At 32.2% G+C, this 24064-nt stretch overlaps 3 protein-coding genes across 3 annotated transcripts; all 3 read left to right on the forward strand.

Moving 5' to 3' along the window:
- Positions 1 to 748: 748 nt before the first annotated feature.
- LOC142546466 (uncharacterized) lies at positions 749 to 5213 on the forward strand. Its single transcript, XM_075654192.1, has 9 exons — positions 749 to 929; positions 1022 to 1084; positions 1204 to 1259; positions 1702 to 1795; positions 2916 to 2976; positions 3716 to 3797; positions 4306 to 4361; positions 4599 to 4662; positions 4799 to 5213. Exons 1-9 carry the CDS (start codon positions 813 to 815, stop codon positions 4860 to 4862), a joined length of 657 nt encoding a protein of 218 aa, XP_075510307.1. The 5' UTR covers positions 749 to 812; the 3' UTR covers positions 4863 to 5213.
- Positions 5214 to 6020: 807 nt separating this feature from the next.
- On the forward strand, positions 6021 to 7388 carry LOC142544115 (beta-D-glucosyl crocetin beta-1,6-glucosyltransferase-like). Its single transcript, XM_075651191.1, has one exon. The coding sequence runs from the start codon at positions 6021 to 6023 to the stop codon at positions 7386 to 7388; it is 1368 nt and encodes a 455-aa protein (XP_075507306.1).
- An 11434-nt stretch (positions 7389 to 18822) lies between these two features.
- LOC142544757 (protein DETOXIFICATION 53) lies at positions 18823 to 20277 on the forward strand. The gene has a single exon (XM_075651795.1). It carries the CDS (start codon positions 18908 to 18910, stop codon positions 20237 to 20239), a length of 1332 nt encoding a protein of 443 aa, XP_075507910.1. The 5' UTR covers positions 18823 to 18907; the 3' UTR covers positions 20240 to 20277.
- The last annotated feature ends 3787 nt before the right edge of the window (positions 20278 to 24064 follow it).

Genomic DNA, 24064 nt, shown 5'->3' on the forward strand with positions numbered 1-24064 from the left:
CTCGAAGTAGGTAAAATATTAGACATTAGATCATTCGAATTTATGTCGATTTTAATGAATATATGAGTGACTCGTATTATCTAATAACATTGGAACAAAGAAGAATCACTCCTGATATAATATACTAACTATGTATATATGGCTCTAACACAATAGAAAATATCTCTCGTCTCTAAACAAAACTCTTAAGGTATCATTTGGTTTGTGGCATGAGACAAATAGTATGGAGATAAATAATATTTTTTAATAATAAAATATATACAAATGATAGTTAATATAATGTTTGATTTGATTGATTAATTTGATTAAATTTGAGATAATGTGATATTACTGTTTTGTCATTTTGAAAATATTAATAAAATATTTATAATATTATTTATTAAGGGTAATATTGTAATTTCAATTCAATGATTTGATTGGTTTGAGATAAATAATGGTTATTTGATTAATGTAGTATAAATGATTGATAGATGGATAAATAATATGGTATACCAGATCAGATTGAATAAAAATATGAATAAAAATATTGATAAATAATATAACGAACTAGATTAGAGATGTCAAAATGTAACCTGTAGATGGATTTATTGACAATTAACCCGCCGTAACGACGACCGAAATTAGTTAGATCTGTCAGGTCGGACGGTCATGTCAAATATGTTATTGAACTTTCATATAAATAAATTTAATTAAAATGACCCAATGGGTTTAGGCCCATGATTGAAGCCCAAATATTGTATTTAGTTGTCACACCATTCGAAATAGCAAATTTCCCCAAATCACTGACTGAACTGTAGCCTGAAAATTGCAGAATGGCCGTCCCAATGGTGATGGTGGTTATGCTCTTACTAAGTTCTGCGACTACGATTTCATTCGCTTATCGGCCGGGAGACATCGTTCCGATGAGTCGGAAGTGGCAGTACCACTCTGTATGTCGTTCTCTGTTTGGTTGAGGTGTGAATTGATTTATCAAGTATTGTCACTTCATTTATCCACGGTTTTTGGATGCAAAAAATTGTAGGAGAGAACGATGTGGCATGATATGATCGGGAGGCATTGCCCAATCTTCGCTGTTAATCGGGAGGTAATTTAATTTTCATTGATTTTACCTATATTTTGCTAGGTTTAATTTATTTCTTACTTTATTTCGCTTTTGGATTCTTTTACATGGTTTATGAAATCGGAGTTCATTTCGGTGCACAGGCGTTGATTCCGCTACCTAAGCCGACGGGATACACTGGAGCTGATCCGTACAAAATGTGTGCCATATGTGGTTTTATTATTTCGCTTTTGTTGTTCCATTGGGTGTTTTGTTGTTCCTTAAATAAATGACTGTTGCCATCGCTTCCCAAGCTGCTAAATTAGTACCTTTTTTGCTGACAATTAATTAGCTAGACCTTAATTGTATACCCTTGTGGCATACGTGAGTAAATGTATAGTTCTTTTAACGTGATTCTGAGGCGGATGTGTTACTCTGGCACGCCCAAATTTTCAATGGCATATCTCCTGGATATCTACTGTACATGTGAGGTGGTGTGAGAAACTGTCTATAGGAAAACTTTGAGATATCAATGTGCAATGGTGATGTTTTTTGGTTTTGAACTTTGACATCGAGTTTAATTTATATTGCCAATTGGCGACATTATGTTTACGTTATTTGTACAGGTTATTGTATTTATTTGAATGATGATTGATGTGCAGATCATTTCAAGTTGGAAGAGAAAAATTTCATATTCCATGGCTTTTTGTTATTAATCGCAAGAGCTCAGAGGTCCCAATGATCGAGATGCATTTGGTAAGGCATCTGTTCAAATAAATATTGTTTATATGGCTTGAAACTGATCAGCATATCCATGCCATATGGAGCTTGACAGTTTGTTGTCTTTATCTGCTAGTTTTTAACTCAGAGCACCTTAGTCTTGTTGAAAATTATTGTACAAGATTACCATAATTTTAAGTATTAATTGGCATGAAGTATTAAAAAACCTAAAGAAAATTAGCTCTACTGTTGAGTTAAGAGACTGGTGCTAGAACCCACAAACAGTTGGAAGAACCACATCTAACAGAATAGAAACTTTCAAATATTAATCTAAATTAAGTTTTAAACAACTACTGGAAAATAACTTTGCCATTGAATTAGTATACTGGTTGTAGAACCAACAGATAAAAATCAAATGTGGCAGTCAACTTCAAATACTTGACTGGTAAGAGTCTAAATTCTAGTGGTTGGTCTAAACACAGAAGCAAAATAGTAACATTGAGATGGTGGTGAAACAAGCCAAGTGAAATAGGCAATACTTCTCAACTATGGTTTAGTAGAGAACCAAATATGGTTCTTCGGTTTCTTAAACCCAGTTCAGTAGAGGTTAAATGTATTTTAATCTTGTAAAATAAGTAAACAATACCGAGGCTTGTGTGTTACAACAAATTGGTCATTTACATGATGGTGCCTTTTAATGGGACACAAAACTAAAAATTAGTAACAATTAAGCACAAATTGTTACATCAGGAGAACATAACGCATAGGGAAGCAAGGCAGCAACTTCAGGGATAACCTACAATGAGATTATTCCCATCAATAGCCCCACTAATTCCAAATTCAAAGGCATTTAGAGCCCATTGTCTCCTAGTGGACATGAACTAACAATTCTCCACTGCCATAAATACTATAAACATTGGATGAAGCGTCAACTCTATGAATAGCAATCAAATTCAATTACGAAATCGAATGGTTCAAATCATATCCTTGATTTATTTCTCAATTCAATCACAGCCCCTCCCATATCTTATGGAATTCAAACTACAATTTTCATGCACACAAGTCTAATTTTCATTAAGTTTGTATGCTTTACGTTTATTTATGAGTTTATTAGGTTGGTTTGAATGTGATTGAAAGTTGTATTCATGTTTCCCAGAGGTATTCCGGGGGAGATTTGCATGGTGTCACCGCTAAAGTCGTTGATATGCCTAACCACTGTATGTTTTACTTAACCGGCATAGTTTCATCCCTTGTCTATTAATCTTTGCTGGTTTTTGCGATAATGATGACTAGTACCATTTTGAAGTGCAAAACTGTTAAGAAGTAATTATATTAAATATCTGGATGTAATATCAGCAAAATATTTATTATATTCTGTTAAATATGCTCGCTAGGTCTAGACTCTAGAGGGCTCTTTGTGACCATTGTAGTTTCTGTCAATGCCATCGAATCAGCGTGTTTTATTATTCCAAACAAATGTAATTTCATGGATATTACAAAGCTTTTCATCATTAAAATAATATGAAAGAAGGAAGATGGAACTCTTTAATATCACCTCATTATGTATGGACAAAATCATCCTAGGGAGTTGTTGTTCTATACTTGTCCAATACTAATTAATGCTCTTCTTGAAAAATGACCTCTTCATGTAATTTAGGTTTTTTGGTTTCAAGTCTCACATTTTCAGGTCATATACTTTAGTCTTAACATATTGGGACTTGTTCTTTTCCCTGTCTTCTAAGCCTCATAAAGCATGTTGCAGTAACATTAGATGGTGATAATGATGTCATGTAATCATCATATGCTTAATATGATAATTTTGGTTGCTTGGCAATAAATTTGTTTGATTGAACCATGTTTATCTATAGTTTTATTTATATTGCGTTGTCTATGAGTCTCAAGCAAATAGCTTGATAGTTCTAGGAAAAATATCTCACGTATCCTAACATTGAACAGATGTAGAACTTCATCCGGATATCCGTAAGCAATTTTGGGATCAGCAACAATGGCCAAAACATATTCTCGTGAGATACACATGGTAAGTTTCTGTTTGTCAATTGGCTCGTATTTATGGATGATGTTATCAGGCATAAGGTGGTGGTAAATATAGAATCTGTAAAAATGATAATTCTAGTATGATGATAGCTGCCTACGGATTATGCTAATGAGTTCGATTTAGTCAGCTTTTCATGCCGACACCTACTTGCTTTGCTTTTATTGTGTGGTAGATGTTCTGAAACTGACAATCGATTTTATTTGACGGAAAATATTCGCTCTCGTTCCAATTTTGATATCTGTGATTTGGCTAATTTGTATGTCAGATAACTTTAAATTGTGGCATGTAGATATTTTGCAACACTCAAATCAGTGTTTCGTAATAAAGTGAGAAATTGTTCCTTGATAAGTTTAGAGAATTTCATAGATTTATATTAAAGAAGGTAATTATTTCTTGCTGGAATCTGCTGTCCTCTACTGTAAATGTTGTGTATTACTCATTTCCTTTTTTCTTTTTTGGTATCACAACGGAATATTTTTTCTGATTTCAGGGAAGAGCAATCCGAAATAGATGTGACTTCTGGATTCTATGTTCTGTTTGGATCAGGTACATAGCATTCCCTTGAAATGGATGTGCTACTTGCTAGTCATACTAAGGTTAAGATGGTTTTGAGTTTTGAGGTGCTGTTTGAATATATCTTTCCTTGATGTGAATATGATCATGATCAAGTTGAGTGTCATTCCACATTTACTGTAGCATTTCGTTGGTACTTTCTTATTTACCATGGATGCTGAAAGTATGTTACCATCATGTCTCTAAAACTCTCAATTTCTTTGCAACCAGGGGTGATACTTGCTTTTATTCTTGCAATCTATGTATTACAATCTTCTCGGGATAAATTCGCCAGGTGAATATCACGATACTCATTCTATAATCTTTATCCATCAGTTACTATAAGATTAAAAAAGGTTCCGGGATGCTTGAACTTGAGATTGGTCTTGGCCACACACCTTATATGCTGATTGTTCGAATGCTACTCATAGGTTTGTTAAGGAGACAGTAGCTGAGAGCAGCATGCCTGCCGGGGGTGTTGCTAAAGTTGAATGACCTTTTTTATGACACTTGCAAATCTGTAACAAGTGAAGGGTATGAATAGTGGGAAAAGTCGGGAACCAGCTAAAAGAAGACTTTGTAGTGCGTCAAATATCGGTATCTTTTCGCTCAAAACACGTGTATCACCGCGTTTATTATGGTCTGTTGATTCCCAGCGCTTGTAGTTGATTAAAACGTCAATGAAGTCATACTCAGAATCAGGAATGAATGTATGATATTTTGACCTGATTGATAGCAATTGAATCGAGCCTTAAAAGTACTCTGCTAAATTATGAAAAGATATTGTAAGAATATGTACATCTTTTTCAGTATATTCTATAGTGGAGAATGGATTTCATGCGTACCTTTGTGATTTTGAGGCAATCCACATTATTCTATAATTTGATATCAGTTTCCTAATTTGGGCATCTTAAACTCGCGTTAATTCCCCATAGAGTGGAAAAACTCTCTTATTGTTATGTGCGCTAATTTTAAAGCAGTAATCATAAAATGCACGTTTTTGTTTTTGTTTTTGTTGCAAGATATATTTTTCGTCATAATAATATATGGTGGGAGTGACTGACATAACCATCAATAATAATTAATTTAAATTAACATATTTCCTAAAATTTAGAAAGACACGTTAGGTTTTCAAGGAACGTAATTCCTTTTATCCTTTCTGTGTGTCCAGAAATCGTTAAACATACCATACATTTATCTAGGCCAATTCCAAATTTAATAAGGAAAATGCTGCGTATATAATAAAAATTACAAATTGGATTATAAAGTGCATTTGAAATTATGAAATTATATTCATATTTTATTTGAAAAAATCTTTCAAAAATACAATAATTTTATCATTTCAAATACAATTTGTAATTTCTTTTGTACATGTAGCATGACCCGTTTAATCATTATCCAAATCCAAAACTAAAAAAAAAAAAGAGGTTTCCTTACGCATTTCCTTGACCAAATGGAATGTAGATATCTCGAATAATTCGAACATTACTGTATATATGCAAGAATATCTAATATATATGTCCTAGATTTAATCATTATGAAATATTCCTTATCCAACGTCCACAACAGTTATAAATTAACTGTAAGTCTTTCATTGCAAACTCATAATATATAGAACAACACACAAGCTAGCCTTATATTTTAATTCGAATAATGGAGTCTTTGATGAATGATAAGGTAACTATTCGTGTTCTTATGTTTCCATGGCTTGCTTATGGTCACTTATCTCCGTACCTAGAATTAGCCAAACGGCTTGCTGACAGAAATTTCTTCATTTATTTGTGTTCAACTCCTGCAAATCTAAGCTCCATAAAGAGCAAAATTAGTGAAAAACTTGCTCTCAAAATTCAACTGATTGAATTGCATTTGCCTGTTTTACCCAATCTTCCCGCGAGTTATCACACTACAAATGGCCTCCCACCCCATCTGATGCCAGTCCTCAAAAATGCCTTTGAGATGTCAACCTTAAAATTTTCGTTTATTCTCAAAACTGTCAAGCCTGATCTGTTGATATACGATTTTCTTCAACCATGGGCTCCTCTAGCTGCTGCAGCTATTAAAATCCCTGCGGTTGAGTTTATTACCAGCAGTGCCACGATGACTGCCTTCATGTTTCACTTTTTCAAGACACCAGATGTCGAGTTTCCGTTCCCTTCGATATTTTATCGTGATTATGAGTTTGTTCATCGCGCCAAGTTGCTGGAGTCGACGGTGGATGAGCAAGTGAAAGAGATTGCCTTTCAAGGGATTGAGAGATCGAATGGGATTGTTTTGGTGAAAGGTTTCGAAGAAGTTGAAGGAAGATACATTGATTATCTTTCTAAGTTGCTTGGGAAGAAAGTTGTTCCTGTGGGCGCTTTGGTTTCTGACCCTAGTGTTGAAGTGGATGAGACGTCCGAAGTTATGGATTGGCTGGACCAGAAAGGTGAGAAATCCACAGTTTTTGTTTCTTTTGGTAGTGAATATTTTCTGAAAAATGATGATATGAACGAACTTGCTCATGGTTTAGAGCTGAGCAAAGTGAATTTCATATGGGTCGTAAGGTTTCCTAAAGGAGAAAAAATCGAACTCGAAGAATCTCTACCAGAAGGGTTCTTGGGGAGGGTTAAAGGAAGGGGTTTGGTGGTTAGGGGATGGGCTCCACAGAACAAAATCTTGGGGCATGAGAACATTGGCGGATTTATTAGCCATTGCGGATGCAGTTCAATACTAGAAGGCATGTATTTTGGGGTTCCAGTCATAGCCATGCCAATGCACCTTGACCAACCTATCAATGCTAGGCTAATTGAAGAATTAGGCATTGGATCAGAGGTCGTGAGAAACAAATTCGGGAGGCTCGACAGGGCTGCAGTGGCGGCGGCCATACAGAAAGTGGTCGTGGATAGTGGCGGAGAATCTATTCGGACAAACGCGAGAGCGTTGAGCGACAAAATGAGAATGAAGAGGGATGCGGAGATTGATGACGTTGTCCGTGAGTTTGAGAAACTTTGTTCCGACAGTAAACGTGTGTCGCAGTGCTGATAATGCTAGCTGTTTTTACGTAATGTTCGATTTTATGTTTTTAGATATGTAAGATCGAATGTTTTTGGCTTGTTTAGGTTTGTAGCATGCATGCATGGCATGCAATGGAACCATCGAATTTCAGTCGTCACAAATAAATTATGTAATTCCCTTTGAGACGTCTAAATATATATTAATTAATACTCAGAAATTAGTTACTTACCATCAATTGCATTTCATGTCGAGTCTTGAATGGAAAACTAATTTTGGTCGCTTGTTTTGATTCGCAAGTACGAACTTGACTAATTATTAGCCTATATGTGGAAATTAGCAACTTGAAAAGTTATTAATCAAAAACTAAATCAAAGTATCTAATTGGATTACAAGGGGAATCTTGTATTTGTATATCAAAATAGAAATATTTATATGGTATGGTAAATTTAATTATATACTTATAAACCAATCTTCAACCGCACTCTAAGATAATGAACGATTCTCGATTTATGAACCACCCAAATTAAATGCGGGAAAAAAATTATTTGGGTAATTGTTAATTAAACCATATGAAATTGCTTAATCACTTCCAAATCCAAAAATTTATTATATATTAACACGAAAGAGAACATATTTTTTTCCTTCCTGATTTTCAATAAAAATATTTTCCGAGCTTTTGGGTTTGTGCCCAGACATGGTACAACATAATCAATATCAAAACCAAAATTAAGACAATCTTCCCAGAAACATAAATGATCAGCAAGAGCTAGAGCCAGAAGCTTATGTCACAAAATCCAGAATGAGATTCTATCGACTTTTTAAAAATATTTCCATCCTTCCATGAAAATGTCAAAAAACCAACTTTATTATTGTAAAGATTATGATATATATTTTAAAAGATCGAATATTAATATTCAATCTTGTTTGATAGTGGTTTCACAAGTCTGGAAAAAATATTGTTGTAATAAATAATAAGATTATGATATTATTTTATTATTATTTGGTAATTGAATATATATGTATGATAAAATAATAAGATTTGATTGTGGTTTCACAAGTCTGGAAAAAAATATTGTTATATAAGTTAAAAGAAAATCAGTCTATGGGAAAAAAAATATGACAAAATGAGGTATGGTATACCCGGAGTAACATTTCACATATTTTTAATTGATTATCCCGTGAATCCCGTATATTTTTATTTTGAATCGATAATTATCTAGTGAACCTCGCATATTTTTATTTTGAGTTCAGACGATCAATCTAACACATAGGAATCTTGTTACTCCAGATGAAGCTCAGACTCAACTAACAAAATGCTCCGAGTAATGTTGATGTTTCTCTACAATAATGATCATGACTAGTACGTTATGTCCTGTTAAATATGTTCATATTGCTATTTAATATAACTGGCTTTTGTAGCTGTTGGTAAAAGTTGAACATTTGCTTCAATTGTGGGCTTTAGCAACGAAATCTTTTTATTGAATATCTCCATCCACTAAAAAATAAAGATACAATATTAATAAAATTATTCCCCACCAAAATAACGTGATAATATCACAAGGAATAACATAAATTAAAGTTTCTCGTTTTTAAATTTTTTTTCCAACGACTATTCGATCTCAATTTTTCGGGAGATCTACTATTGAATTTGATTATTAAATGTTGTTGCATGATATGATCGAGGAGGAGATGATTATTTATAATGCATGCTACAAGAAAAACATGGATTAGAGACCGATAAATCAGTCTCTATGCGGTTTCTAAAGCAAAATAGAGACCGATTAATGATTGATTTGGTTGGTATCAATAACCTTGGTCGCTAAATGCGAGAGAACGATATGATTAATCGTTCTCTAAATTAACGACCACATTTACTTCATCGGTTTCTAAAATAGATTTGGTTTCTTAAGTGTTTTTGGTTCAATTTAAAAAAAAAATATATTTTAAAATATCCATGGATTGGATTTCCATTTGGGTATTTGCAAAAAACCAACTACTTTGAGTTGACAATTAAAACAATATTATTTAATATTAAAAATTTATATTTCTTATTTAAAAATATTTTTTATTATTAATATCAATACTCATATATCATTTATCAAGAACAATAGTTTATTTTTGAACTTGAAAATATTTTTATTGAATTGATTTTTAACAAATGAAAACATGTAATGTTTATGAAGAGAAAATTTAAAAATAAAGTTATCAAATTTTATAAATTAGGTTTTTAGTATTAAAAAGAATAAAGTTTTTCAAGAAAATGAAATATTTATAAAAAAATTTAATATAAAATATTTTTAATTGATTTTTAAGTGTGTGTAAGGCCCGAGAATTTGATCACCATAATCTGATATGATTTGTGGATAATTGAGATGTGATTATAGACAGAACGGATCAGACCGGGGAAGCCGGAAAGAAGTTGGAATTATGTGTGAGGAAAAGACCTCGCACATATGCGCCCGGCGGAAAAGACCTCGCGCATATGCGCCACCCCGCCGGGCGCATATGCGCGAGGCAGGCAGAGAACCTCACGCATATGCGCGACATGGATCCGCGCATGTGCGCGAGGGTACCCGAGAGTTGTGAAGAATGGTAAGGGACCTCGCGCATATGCGCCGAATGAGGGCGCGCATATGCGCGATTTACCGTGAAGACACGCGCCGAGACATATTGTCTCGCGCATATGCGCCGAGTGATGTCGCGCATATGCGCGAGACGTGCTGCACATAGAAGCAGCCACCTAGCCTTCACATGCATGATATATATATCAAAATCGAAATTTGGCATTCAGAATTTAGAAAACGGAAAAAGGCCGAGGAAAGTTTGCCAGAAATCCTTACGCCATTATATTTCGATCCGTCCGTTAGATTTTCAATCCGACCTCGGTATCGTGTTTCTATTGACGAGAGCTTCAACTGGACGTAAGTTTTATTGAATTCTGATATCGTTTGAAATTATGATATTGCCAGAATCAGATATGATTGGCATATGCTGTTCTTGACATAGTAGAAATCGTATAATTGAAGTCAGATCGAAGAACGGACTTTTTATATAATTGTTATGATTTTTCAGAACTAATATGATCGAGATTGTACAGATTTGATATTATGGCCTGTTATTATTGAAGATTATGATTTGTATTGATATCGATTATGAGTTGTGGTATTATATCTGTAATGTTGAGATTGACGGGGTTATCAAGACTGTATTGTTATGCCGTCGAAACATCAGTAGATTGATTTTAATCAGATTCAGTATTGATTGAGATTGTATCATGATATCGTTGATATGGATCAGATTATGTTTGATTTGAGTATTGATCAGAACAGGTTTTGAATTGAGTTATACATTGATACAGTGTATTCGATATTGTTATTGCCAGATTGATTTGACAGGCAGTGAGTTTGAGACTTCGACAGAGTCAGATCGACAGAACGAAGCGAAAGGTATAAATTGATGTTGATGCGGGATTGCACAACTCGAGTTAGATTTGACTTGAGTTTCCCAAAATCACATACTTTACCTTATTGCATTGATAATTGCAATTGAATGAGATTGATATCTTTGGTCTACTGATTTATGTATTGAGTCATAGGCGGATGCGCCTAGTCGTAGTCTATTGATCTCGTGACAGAGGTGCCCGATAGTGATGGAATCGTCATTGGGCCATTGCACATTGTCACAGAGGTTTGACAGATATGCCAGGGCGATGTGCCTAGTCTGTGGATGATTCGCCAAGACGCCGGATGTTTGGTTATATCGAAGTGAATAGAATTGGAGTTTCTTCTATTACTGATATTCGATATGGAAAGAGCCAAAGTCCGTGAATAAGAACGTACCACCACCCCGATCGGGAGTGTAGGTGGGTGTATGTTCTTACTCCGATCGGGATCCTTAGATTAGGATGAGTCGAGTCAAAGTCTAAGAATCACGGAGTGTGATTCAGAGTTTGTATTGATTCATGTTTCTGATTTTGATACATGTTATGAATATTTGTTTCATGCTGTTATAATGGTTTATATAAAATGCATGTATACATGATTTATACTGGGAATGCAATTCTCACCGGAGTTATCCGGCTGTTGTCTTGTTTGTATGTGTGCTTGACAACAGGTGGGACATGATCAGGATCAGGAAGAGGATGATAGATTATAGTTAGCGTGGAGATCCGGGCCCAGAAGCAGAATAGGATTCAGCACTGGATGTATAGTCGTTGAACCTAGTTGAGAGAGAGACATGTAGTACATGACTTGTACTTTGATATTGATATGTATATCAGATAAATTACTATTACGTTTCCGTATTTATATTTTAAAAAGAAAAAAATTTAGTCCCAACTTTCTTAATTGTTATATTGACATTAATAATGATTAAGACATGAATTAGCGTCCGGGTCCCCACAGTGTGTGTATATATATATAATATAAGTGTGAATTAATAGTATAGATTTTTAAATAAATAATATTTTATAAAATTTGAAAATATCATATAAATTTATTAGCAAAAATAATATTATTTATTTTTTTATAACTCAAATCCCATTAAATCTCACCAATTTTGTAAGTTTTTCCTTAGTTAAATTAAATCTTGTAAAATACTAATCTCATTTTGAACTTTAATTGTTGGGTACAATAACTATTTCTGCTGACTAGAACAATCGAAACGTAGTGCTTTAGTAGTTGTATGATTTAAAATATTTGAGTTGCACCATTACCATCATATATAGCTTTTGGTAAAACAACAAGTGTCCGGTCCTATAATTAGTATCAGAGTCAATGTCACGGGTTCGATTCTCATTGATTGCAAGGAATGTAATTTTTGGGATGAAGATTGTTGAGTGCAATAATCGCCCATGGTTAAAACAATCGAAACGTGGTGCTTGAGCTGCTGTACGGTTTAAAATATTTGAGTTGCACCATTATAACCAACTATAATTTATGGTAAAATGATATGCGCTCGGTCTAACATTAATATTGCCAAATACAAAAGATATTTTCAATTCCAAATTCAATCAAACCTCATGCTACCAAACACAATGAAATCCCTGTGAGATGATCATTTTAATTATGAGCAGGTCTCTTGTGAGATGATCATTTTAATTATGAGCAGGTCTCTTGTGAGACGATCTCACGAATCTTTATCTGTGAGACATGTCAACCCTACTGATAGTTACAATAATATTCTTAGCATAAAAAGTAATACTTTTTCATGGATGACCCAAATAAGATATCTGACTCATAAAATACGACCCGTGAGACCGTCTCACACAAATTTTTGCCTTTAATTATACATATACTAGTTACTATTATAGACTTTTCACCAACTTCATCTGAAACTTTTAACCGGAAGACAATATATAACTTTGATAATTCAATGGTATATTTGGATTGAAATATTTCAAATCAAATCAATTTGATTCTTTGAATGAATTTATAAGGGTATATTTCAAATCCATAATTAGTTGAATTTAATTAAATCAAAATCATTACCCAAATTAAATCTTTCTTTTAATCAAATCATTTTATCCAAATACAGCCATGTGTGTGAGGGTTGATGTGTTAATTAAGCCAAGTGCAATCCTCTCCTACACTTCCTCCTACATTTCCTCCTACACATTTAAATTTAGTAAATTAATATGTTATATTTGCTATTACTCAAATTAAACATTATATCTCTCTCACTTCTTGCTTTATAATATCTAGTATTTATGGAAATATTGTGAGATAATAAATATTGTTTCTTTAAATAAATTTTATTTTATTTAAAATTTATTCACACTATAATAATATTCGTGCTTTTAAATACACATGTATATTCGTACATACATTCATAATAAAAAAATTAGAAACATAGATTAAAATTTAAGATATAATTTTTTTTGACTAAACTAACTTCTATTCCAATTAAACTTATAATATTAGAACTATGCATAATGGATATCGAATTTTAAATTTGTTATTAAAATTTCTTAAATTAAATTTTTTTGCGGAAAAATCTTCATACATCAAATTAAATTCAAAAAAATATCAAATTTCAACATCTAGAATATCATTACCCATTGTATGCTTACTAACATCAATTAAATTATCTTAGAGGAAAAAAATTAAATTCAAACATGTGGAAAAACCAAAGATATAAAATGAATGAATACCACATGTCCGATTATCGATTTTTTAAATCACAATAACTTGGTTAATCCATGAATTATTAACATAAATATAAAATATAATTTCAAAAATGCCTTTATCCTAATAATAATATAATAAATAAAACACATCAGCAATTCCGATGTTCAATATCCTATTTTTCGGGCCAGTATTGGTATTTATCTTGGTTGCCAGCATCTTCTTCGTCCATGCATGCATCAAATTTCCATTATGATTATTGCAACTAAACTTATAATAAAATTAAATATTATAAGAAATATTTATTGATTTTAAATTTGTTATGAATATTTCTTAAATTAACAATTTTGCTGGAAAAAAACTCATCATGCATCAAATTTCAATTCTATTACAATAGTATCAAATTTCAACTTCAATAATATCACTACCAATTTTACGATTAATAAAATCAACTAAATTATTTTAGACGAAACATAATAAATTCAACATATGTTTAAAAAAAGGTATAAAGTATATGTTACCAAATTTAAGAGTTTAATTATTTCTTATAATACTTTATTGTAAGTTTGATTGCAATAGAAGTTAATTTAGTTAAAATTTTGATATCTTAATTTTACTTTTTATTCATAGTATATTATGACAAAAACTTGTGTGAGACGGTCTCACGGATCGTATTTTGTGAAACAGATTTCTTATTTGAGTCATCTATGAAAAAATATTACTTTTTATGCTAAAATTATTATTTTTTATTCTGAATATCGGTAGGGTTGACTCGTCTCACGGATAAATATTCGTAAGGCCGTCTCACAAGAGAACTACTCTAATATTATTATATCTCAATACTCCTGTATTATAAAAAACGAAAAAGTGAAAGAGATATTAGTGATTAATAAGAATAATAATTAATATGAAATATTAGTAACTAAATTTAAATATGTAGGAGAGGGGACTGCAATTGGTGTTAAGCCATTTACGTGAGAGTGAAACATTGGTACCAAATAGAAAAGAGGTGTGTGTGCTCAATTTAATAAATATAAGTAATCATATTTAATGGGATGTCCACCTGAGATGTTGGCCATATAATTTGATAAACTTCCTTTTTTGCTATGGTTTACTTTTAATTTTATATATGTAAGGGGAAATTAAATAAAAGCTTTATCAGATGTGGTAAAAGAAACAACCAAAAGTACATATTGCTTGTGATCACCACTTCATCTCATCATCATCACACCTTTAATTAACTATTTATTAATCATATCTTTTTATTTACTTTTGTGCACTTGTTACCCCATATATATATATATATATATATATATATATATATATATATATATATATAGACACACACACAGAGAGAGAGACACACACATACACATATATGTGTGTATATCATTCCGGTATGAGATCAGTTCATTCATGTTCTTTTCACCTAGAAGTCTGTTAGGAGCCGCTCATTGTTGTTGCAACCTCACGGCATCGACGATCACTTCTTACCCTCTTCGGCCCTGGGCATCACAATAGTGCAACTCAAATCGTTTACATTGTAAAACAGCTTAAATCATGTCATGGTTCGATCACTCTGCTCAACAAAGACAATTATTGTACTACAACAATATATATACAACCAAGTACAAAAAACTTTTTTTTTGGGAAATAAAAAAACGAACGAAAAGCAACATACATAATAATAATAGTAATAGAGATGCGATTATTATATGAACATTAATATATGAAAGTTCAATCGATTATATAAGGGTACCTTTCAAAATTAATTGGTCTCTTGCTTTGGTACAAGTACTTGATTATTCAGATTATATAATGGCCAACTAACTAGTGCATGCAACATAAGATAGTTAGTAATTTGTCGAGATTTAAAAAAAAAAAAAAACCATGAAGCAGAAGAATAAAACTGGTGACTAATGGAAATTAACATCATAGATTAGTGTAATCCAGCATGCATGTGGTGAAATTGTAATTGGATTACGAGGAGAATCTTGTCACGATGTAAAATTTATTTGACTCCTCAAGTACCCCATTAACCATTTTTAATTTAAACTCTTTAATCCACACTTATCAACACCCCAAAAGCCGCCTTTCAAGAAATTATTGCAAGAGTTAATTTGTACCTAATTTTCCCATTTCAAGGGATATGACATTTTCGTGGAAGATTGAAAAATTAAAATGTCAGAAATCTCTGTTTATATGAAAAATATTTTATATTATTTGATCACGTGCAGATTAAGATTATTACCACTTAGTAATGAGGAGAGAAACATTTTTTTAGTAATTCACACAGATGAATAATGGTCGAGTCTGATGATATCTGGTAATTGTATACAGCTGATTAAATAATAAAATAAATTGTATATATGCAGCACATTTGATATTACAACTAGGTCTTGCCACACTTGACAAAATTTCCCTAATTTATTTATTGATGTCTGATTTATTTAATTTTGAAGTGATCGATAATGGCTCTTTCCCCAGTTTTCATGGCCAACCACCACCATTATCTAATATTTTGACCTCTTGGATGACAAGAATCAATTATTTGCTGCATTAGATCATATATATTTGTGATTGATTATCGGCTAATTAATATTTTTTTATAATTTTAGAAATTTTTAAATAATTTTTTTATATATCTCATTCTATTTGTTGTTTAGGATTCCATTTTATTTTGATACTATAAAATCTATTTATAAAACAAAATATATACAAAGTGATGATGACTGTATCCGAACTTAAGAGTCCAACAAGATTTAAAAAAAGAAAAACAAGTAATTATATCTCCACGATTATGACGAAGTTTTGTTATAACATAATCTTGAATCTCCAACTGATGAGGGAGTTTTGTCACAACAGAACTTTGAATATGAACTCGAACATCGTTCTAAACTTGAGATTTTAGTATCATATAAGTTATAATCAATCGACTGAGAAGGATGCAGTTAAATAACGATTTATGAATTGTTTTCCCGACGAAAAAACTAAATAGCAAATTATTAAGCGGCAAGGTGGAAATTCTTTTTAATTTTTATATATATATATATAGATTTGCTTTTTCCATGTATATACCAGATTGGCGTGCGTGTACATACATAATATAATATATAAAAGTTGTAGTGTTTGTTTTTTTTTTTTCCTTTTGACGTACTTGGAATAAATCATCTCGCCAAACTCGAGAATTGGTGGATCTTAATCTCTTTGTCTTTCCTTAATATAACTATAAAATATTAATTATAATTTAAAAAACATAATTATATATATACTAACATAATATACATAATATAAGCAATGGCGACAATTTCCAATAAAGTATTTGCCCACGACTTTCAATTCTCCTTGTTTTACTTCACACGCACATATATATATATACACATATTCTCTTGCAATGTATTGACTTTCCTTGTACTGACTAAATTTTTTGCATGCATGCAAGAATTCGTTTTATAATTAATAATTATGGAACTTTTAAAATTATTATTATAAACGGGCAATTAATTAAAAATATAGCTACCTAGCTAATTAATTATAGTGTTAATATTTCCCAGGCAAATTAGCAGGAGCCAAATTAATCTTGCAAGGATCCATGAGAAGTCTTCAATAAGTGACCGCAGCAGACATATTCTTTTAGATATATAAATAAATAAATAAATAAATTATAATTAGTGCTGGTCCCAAAAAAGGGAAGAGGTAGAGCTAGGACCCTGCTATGTTATCATAATCAAGATTAATATTTACCCAGAAAACTCAATCCCCTTCTTTTTTTTCAGTTTCTTTGAGGTGTTAGAGGGCATTAATTTACATATATATTTTGTTTCATGATTAACATGCCCTGATTACTAGTAAGTAATATATATATGTTCCACTTGCAATTCATAAATTTTATTAATTAGCATGATTTATTCGTCATTGTGCATGTAGGCTAGCTACTAAGCAAGAAGACAAACGAGGTTGTAAGTAGTTAAAACCAGAAACAAATACTGATCTACATTATTCTATCAGACAGGTGAATTAATATATTCCATATATACCGACAAGGGAAAACTGTGTTTGCAAGAAAAAAAAACTACCTTTTAAGTTCATTATGTGATTAGGAAAAAGAAAAGAAAAGTAAATTAAACCTGCCAATGGGTTAAAATCCTTCGCCTATATATACGCATATATCACTTATACTCTGTGGTGCCATGGCTGAGAAAATAGAACGACTGATGGTTTCCATGAGTAGTGACTGGATTTGCAGACATTAAGGTTGGCCACATTATTTATGTATTTGATTTGTACGTATAACTAATTAAAATATTTACCATTTGCATGATAGTTTAATCAGAATTAACAATAACTACAAACGTTTTAATAAATAGTAGTATATATATATTCAGAAGTTTGTATTGTAGTTCAATTTCACGTTTAATTTGTTGATCTGTGTATGCAATGAGACAGATAGCTAGGTAGCTAGACAGCCATGTGCAAAATGAATGAATCTTCAGAAATCCAACTCCATGATCTTGGTAGTGCTCCTGATGAAACGAGAAATAAAGCGAGAGACAACGAACAAAATAATCATCATTTTTTCAGACAATTGCACTGGAATGAGGTATGTTATATGCACATCATCCTTTTGCCTTTTTCGTTTTCCATCACTAAGAACATATATATAAAGATGCGTATGAGTACGTAGTACCGATTGGTTTCTGTCAAAAATTTCTGCTCCGTTCATCATATATAAGCTAGCGACTACCGATAATCTATCCGAAATATATATATACTTTCATTATCAAATGCATAATGATGAATATTATATTTGATATACACGAATTAACAGATCCATTAGTGGGAAGTGGCTTCTGGGAGAGACCAAGACCTGGTTTTGCATTTTATGGCATTGTGTTTTGACTTTTTGTGGTTAACATCTATCAGATCCTGATTTTGATGGTTTGGCGGTGCCGAAATACTCCATCTCCAAAAAAAGTAGATGGCGACATTTATATTTAAGTCTCTTTCAAGCACGCTAATGTGACACATGCATAAGCTTTAATTTAACTTGTAAATTTCTTTTAGTTTTCAATTCATGCATCACATATATTAACTTAGTGATCCACACGAGCACCATATTCTTCATTAATAATATATTTTGATGTATTAATTCTCCTTACCCTCTCTCTCTCTTTTCTTGCATTGACATGTTTATTTTAAAATATTTAAGCTGTATCATCTAGATAAAAAATCAAGACAATAACATGATTTATAATTAAGTTGAACATGTAGATGGGGAAAACATTTATATGAACTGGATCCATATGAAATGGGCCGTTTGGTTCAATTATATTGCCTTACTTGGCTTTGTTTGCAAATGCGCAGGTAGTAGAAGAGCTCATAACACTGGGGAAGATAGCTTGTCCAGTGGCGCTAACAACTATGCTCTACTTCTCCAAAACCATAATCTCCATGGTTTTCTTGGGCCACATGGACAAGCAAGAACTAGCAGGTGGCTCATTAGCCCTCGGCTTCGCCAATGTAACCGGTTTTTCAGTCCTCAAAGGCCTCTGCTCTGGCATGGACCCCATCTGCTGCCAAGCCTTCGGTGCCAGGCGTTGGCCAATTCTTAGCCAAACATACATCAAAACAGTACTGCTCCTCCTCCTTGCCACCATCCCTATGGCTGTGCTATGGCTAAACGTCGAACCCGTATTCCAGAGCCTTGGCCAAGATCGTGTCATCGGCAAAATCGCCAAAACTTTCCTCCTTTTCTCTTTCCCCGAACTGTTAAGTCACGCTAATCTAAATCCTCTTCGCACATTTTTAAGAACTCAGGGGTTAAACACACCGAACACCATCATTGCCACATGCGTCTCCATCCTTCATTTGCCTATAACATATTTTCTTGTCACCTATTTGAATTTGAGAGTTAAGGGTATCGCATTAGCCTCGGTTGTATACTCAGTGAACATGAACATCGGCTTACTAGTATACCTGTTATTCTCTAAAGTGGCGATAAAACCATGGAGAGACGCAACATTTGGCTCGATTTTCCACAACTGGGGACCGTTACTGCGCCTGGCTTTACCGAGCGTGTGTCAGGTATGTCTGGAATGGTGGTGGTATGAAATAATCCTCTTTCTCAGCGGCTTGCTCACGAACCCGGAATCGGCAGTGGCTGCTATGGGAATCTTAATCCAAACTACAGGCATAGTGTACGTTTTCCCCTTCTCCCTCAGCCTGAGCATATCACAGCGCGTAGGCCAGGAGCTGGGAGCCGCCCAGCCAGCTCGTGCTCAGCTGGCATCCATGGTTGGAATCTTGGTGGGTCTGGCCTATGGACTCTTGGCATTCGGGCTGAGTTGGGCGCTGAGGTCATTATGGGGAAAGCTATACACCAGAGAGCCGCAGGTTTTGGCTTTAATTTCGGCCGTCCTTCCTATCCTGGGGCTGGCGGAAATAGGAAATGCTTCTCAGACGGCAGCTTGTGGAACATTGACGGGTTCGGCCCGACCGAAACTTGGCGTGCGGATAAACATAGCGTCGTTTTACCTGGTGGGGTTGCCATGTTCGGCCATATTTGCATTCAAACTGAAGATAGGGTTTGCAGGGCTTTGGCTGGGGCTAGTGGCAGCTCAAGCTACATGTATATTGATGATGCTTTATAGTTTAGCTAAGACGGATTGGAAGCACGAAGCAAAGAGGGCGGAGGAGCTGACAAGTTCAGTCGTCGATAAGGAGGATTCCGCCGGGACGAACCTGGTTCCGTAGCTAGGATAATTAATTAATTAATTTGTTCTTCTCTTTACTAGGAAATTAATATGGAGTGTAAATGATTTTTGTCAACGAAATTGAATTTGATGCATCCTTCTTTCAAAAAAAAAAAAAAACCATGAAAAAAAATGGATAAATATACTAACGTTTTGGCTTCTGAAATTCGCACGACCAAACACACTTGGTTATTTTTAATTTTGTATTTATATATTAGTATTTGAATATATGTATACATGCTAACTTACAGGTTTTATAATTTAAATTTTATGTATACATTGATTGCTTTGGAGTATTCGGTATACTCGCACATATTGGTATACTTGGAATGAAATATGGAGAATTTCATTTTTTAAATCTATATATCTTTGCGATTTAAATTTTTTATATTGTTAGATTTTTTGAAAACAAATTAAATGTAAAAGAAATCTAACTAGGAACAAAATTTGACTGTAATTAAGATATAATCTCCTAAACAAGTAAATACACTAAAAATACAAGAAAAGAAAACAAAAATAACACTGAAAATTGAAGAATAAACTTCTGACGACATGACTATATATTTACAAAGCATAAGAAATTCACACACACACAAAAAAAAAAAACACAAAAACAAAAAATACATTAAAAGTTGCTTGAAAAAGGACTGAAAACGATAAAAAAAAAATATATATTTGAAAATAGAACTTGAAAGATGAAATTTAAAAATGGTAGAGTTGTTGATAAGTTGTTCTTCTGTGCCAGTTCTCTTCTCGTTTTTTTTGGATGCTTGGATGTTTTTTCCACTTCTAAGCAACTGGCAACTATCATTCCTTACGACGTCGTCTGTCAGCATGATTCGAATTATATATCTCGTTAAATCCTCATTTTATACTCACATCTTAAATCACATTTTATCACTTTTTTTTAATCAAATTTAAAATACAGTTTTGTTCTATCTTTATATCATATCATAAAAAATAAAAATGTTAATATTTTATTGAGTAATTTATTAACTATAATTTTTAATCAATATTTTATTTACCCACTTTAAAATAATATTAAATAATTTTTCCTCACAGCTTAAAGCTCATTACAACTTATAAGATATAAGAGTTTATAAGCTGTTTTAAATAAGTTTAGTCAAACACACTCTAGATCTAGGGAAAATAACTTATTTGTTTGACGAGGGAATAATTTGTTACAATTGAGTATAGAACTTGAGACATCGCCTCAAACATAGGATTTTGTACATAAACATCGGCAAAAATAATATTTTTGGTTCATTAACTTCTTCAATCCTAGATTTCATCCACGAAGTATTCATAGTTTTTTGTTGGGTTATTAACTTTAATTTTTCTTCTTTAATCTCATTTTGTCGGAATGTTGACTTAAGTGTCATATTTGTGTCAAGTCAACATTATTTCCACGTCGGATAAATAAACAAAGTTGAAAAAAAAAATAAAAGACTAAAACTAAAATTAGACAGTTCAATTATTCAAAATCGTAAATATATAAGACCAAAACTGTAAATTTTTTCTTTATATCAAACATAAATAATTTCCTTATATATCAAAAAGAGAAATTTGAGGCATTGTGTGTTTGGTTGGAGAAACCAACCAACTAAAAGTACTTTTTAAGTGCTTTTCTTAATAAGTATAGTATTTGGTAACAATTTTTTTTAATAACACTTATTTAAGTTTTTTTAAATTAAAATCCGAAATTTTTTATTTTTTGACTTCTGCTTCTATTTCTATTAAAAATATAAGCAATATAACTTTTTAGTATTTATCAAAACGTAAAAAAATAGAGCACTTTTAAAAATGAGGCTTCTTTACTTTTTTAAAAAAAAAATAAAATTACAACTATCGTATCCAAAAACTCGCACTATTTCAAATTTGAAATAACTGATAATATAATTTTCTTTAATTGGGCCCAGTAAATGACAGAAGCTTGAATTTAATTCTAGTTCAAAAATGTTGGCCTAATACAAAAGCCCCAAATTATTTATTTATTAAGAAGGAAAGGAAAATCAAAATCATCAGTTCATACCTATTTAATGTGACGGCCCGAGCTTTCTCGACCCAACAAATTACTTCGGCCCAAGACCATATAAAATTATACCCGAGCTTTCTCGACCAACAAATTACTTCGGCCCAAGCCCATCTAAAATTATACTCCATCTTTAATATATTAAAATGTTCATCACATCATTATGTTTCTCTACCTCCAAAAAAATATCTACGCTCCAAAAACTCTCTCAAAACAAAAATTATAGAGACACGTGAGGAAGCAACTTGAATGTTCAATTGGATTGATGAATTTGATTTTTATTGAGAGATTTGATTTGGACAAACATTTAAGATATGCATTTCAAATTATATCTATCTTGGACGTATTTGAAATCCACCAAAATTATTATTAAAATTGCACGATTTGATATAAAGTGGATCTGAATTTACTTCGATTCTAGCCATCCAAGCAATGTTGCATTTAGATTTACGGATTTAAATCCATTATCGAATGAATTTCAAATCTCAAAAAAATTATTTTTTGAATAATTGTCGTTGATTTTAAACTCATCATTATCGAGTCATTTCAAATCTTTTCTTCAAAGTACTCAAATCCAAATTATCTAATTCAAAACGCAACCTTGAGAATTCAAAAAGACATGACCTAACGAAAACTTTGCAATACTGCATTAATTAAATGCAAAATTAATTATTAAATAAGCATTTATGGGTTAATAAATAAGTTTTAAATAACTGTTCGATAAATAGTTTTTAATAAGTTCAGCAAAGAGTAGTTGAGCGATCAAACGTCGTCTTGTACGTCTAAATGATTAATTTATATGATTTGTGACGAAGGAAACCAAAATCAAACAATTCTTAAAAAAAATTATAGTAAAGATGATGTCTTAAAATTCAAATTATATTGAATGGTGTTGTTTGGCAACTTTAGAAGCAAACAATATAATTGCTAAAAATAATAATTCGAGTTCCCTAGAAGAAATTAAACTAGCTATAGGCTCTACTCATGATTTTTTGAAATTTTTCTTGTAATGGGGTGGGTGGAATCCATCAATTCTCCATTTATGTGAATTGTAATTTATTAAACACAAATAATTAGGTAGCTTAGTGGTTATTTTTGTCAATTAAAAAGTGTACAACTCAGTGCATTGTTAACATTTATTGATTTAGATTTTATATTTTCTTTTTATTATTTTATTCTATCTAGAATATTTTTATATATCATTAAATAATTTATTTTCTTTTTATGACACGCATGTCAATATATACCCATAAAAAAAGTTAACAATGTTCGATGATCATTTTCTCGTGCCACATCAACAAATAAAACCAAAGTTAGTACATGAAAATTAATGGACAGAACAAATACAATAATAATAATAATAATAATAATAATGACAATAAATGCATAAATATTTGACAAAGAAAGGGAGCGACACGGTTTAGCAGATGGAAGCTCAGACAAATAGACAGATGATGCACATGGCCACGGGGGCATAGTCAAAAAAGGGCAGCAAGAAAATGTTGCCATTATTAATAATTAATTACTACATCCATGCAGGCATGACTTTGTCACTATATAAATGACTTCTCACCAAATTCTTGTACCCTTCTTTTTTGTTAAAGAAATATAGTTCGTTCACAAATCACTGATCTTACTATTATGATTGTCAGCATTAAATCCACTCCAACGACCAACTAATTGGTTAATAATCACCGCCTATTAGTAACTTTTTCGGCTATAAAAACAGCATTCCATGGCAAGCTAAATTATTAAACTACGCTTCTAGCTATCAATATCATAACACATAGATTA

This window comes from Primulina tabacum, chromosome 5 (genome assembly GCF_025594145.1).
Source record: "Primulina tabacum isolate GXHZ01 chromosome 5, ASM2559414v2, whole genome shotgun sequence".
NCBI classification, from domain to species: domain Eukaryota; kingdom Viridiplantae; phylum Streptophyta; class Magnoliopsida; order Lamiales; family Gesneriaceae; genus Primulina; species Primulina tabacum.

What these genes read in the sequence shown, in the direction of transcription:
- LOC142546466 (XM_075654192.1), top strand. Translation starts at nt 813, where the DNA reads ATGGCCGTCCCAATGGTGATGGTGGTTATGCTCTTACTAAGTTCTGCG. An exon ending in CGTTGATATGCCTAACCACT is followed by an intron (nt 2,977 to 3,715) that starts GTATGTTTTACT and finishes AACATTGAACAG; the next exon opens with ATGTAGAACTTCATCCGGAT. An exon ending in TCTCGGGATAAATTCGCCAG is followed by an intron (nt 4,663 to 4,798) that starts GTGAATATCACG and finishes TGCTACTCATAG; the next exon opens with GTTTGTTAAGGAGACAGTAG.
- LOC142544115 (XM_075651191.1), top strand. Translation starts at nt 6,021, where the DNA reads ATGGAGTCTTTGATGAATGATAAGGTAACTATTCGTGTTCTTATGTTT.
- LOC142544757 (XM_075651795.1), top strand. Translation starts at nt 18,908, where the DNA reads ATGCTCTACTTCTCCAAAACCATAATCTCCATGGTTTTCTTGGGCCAC.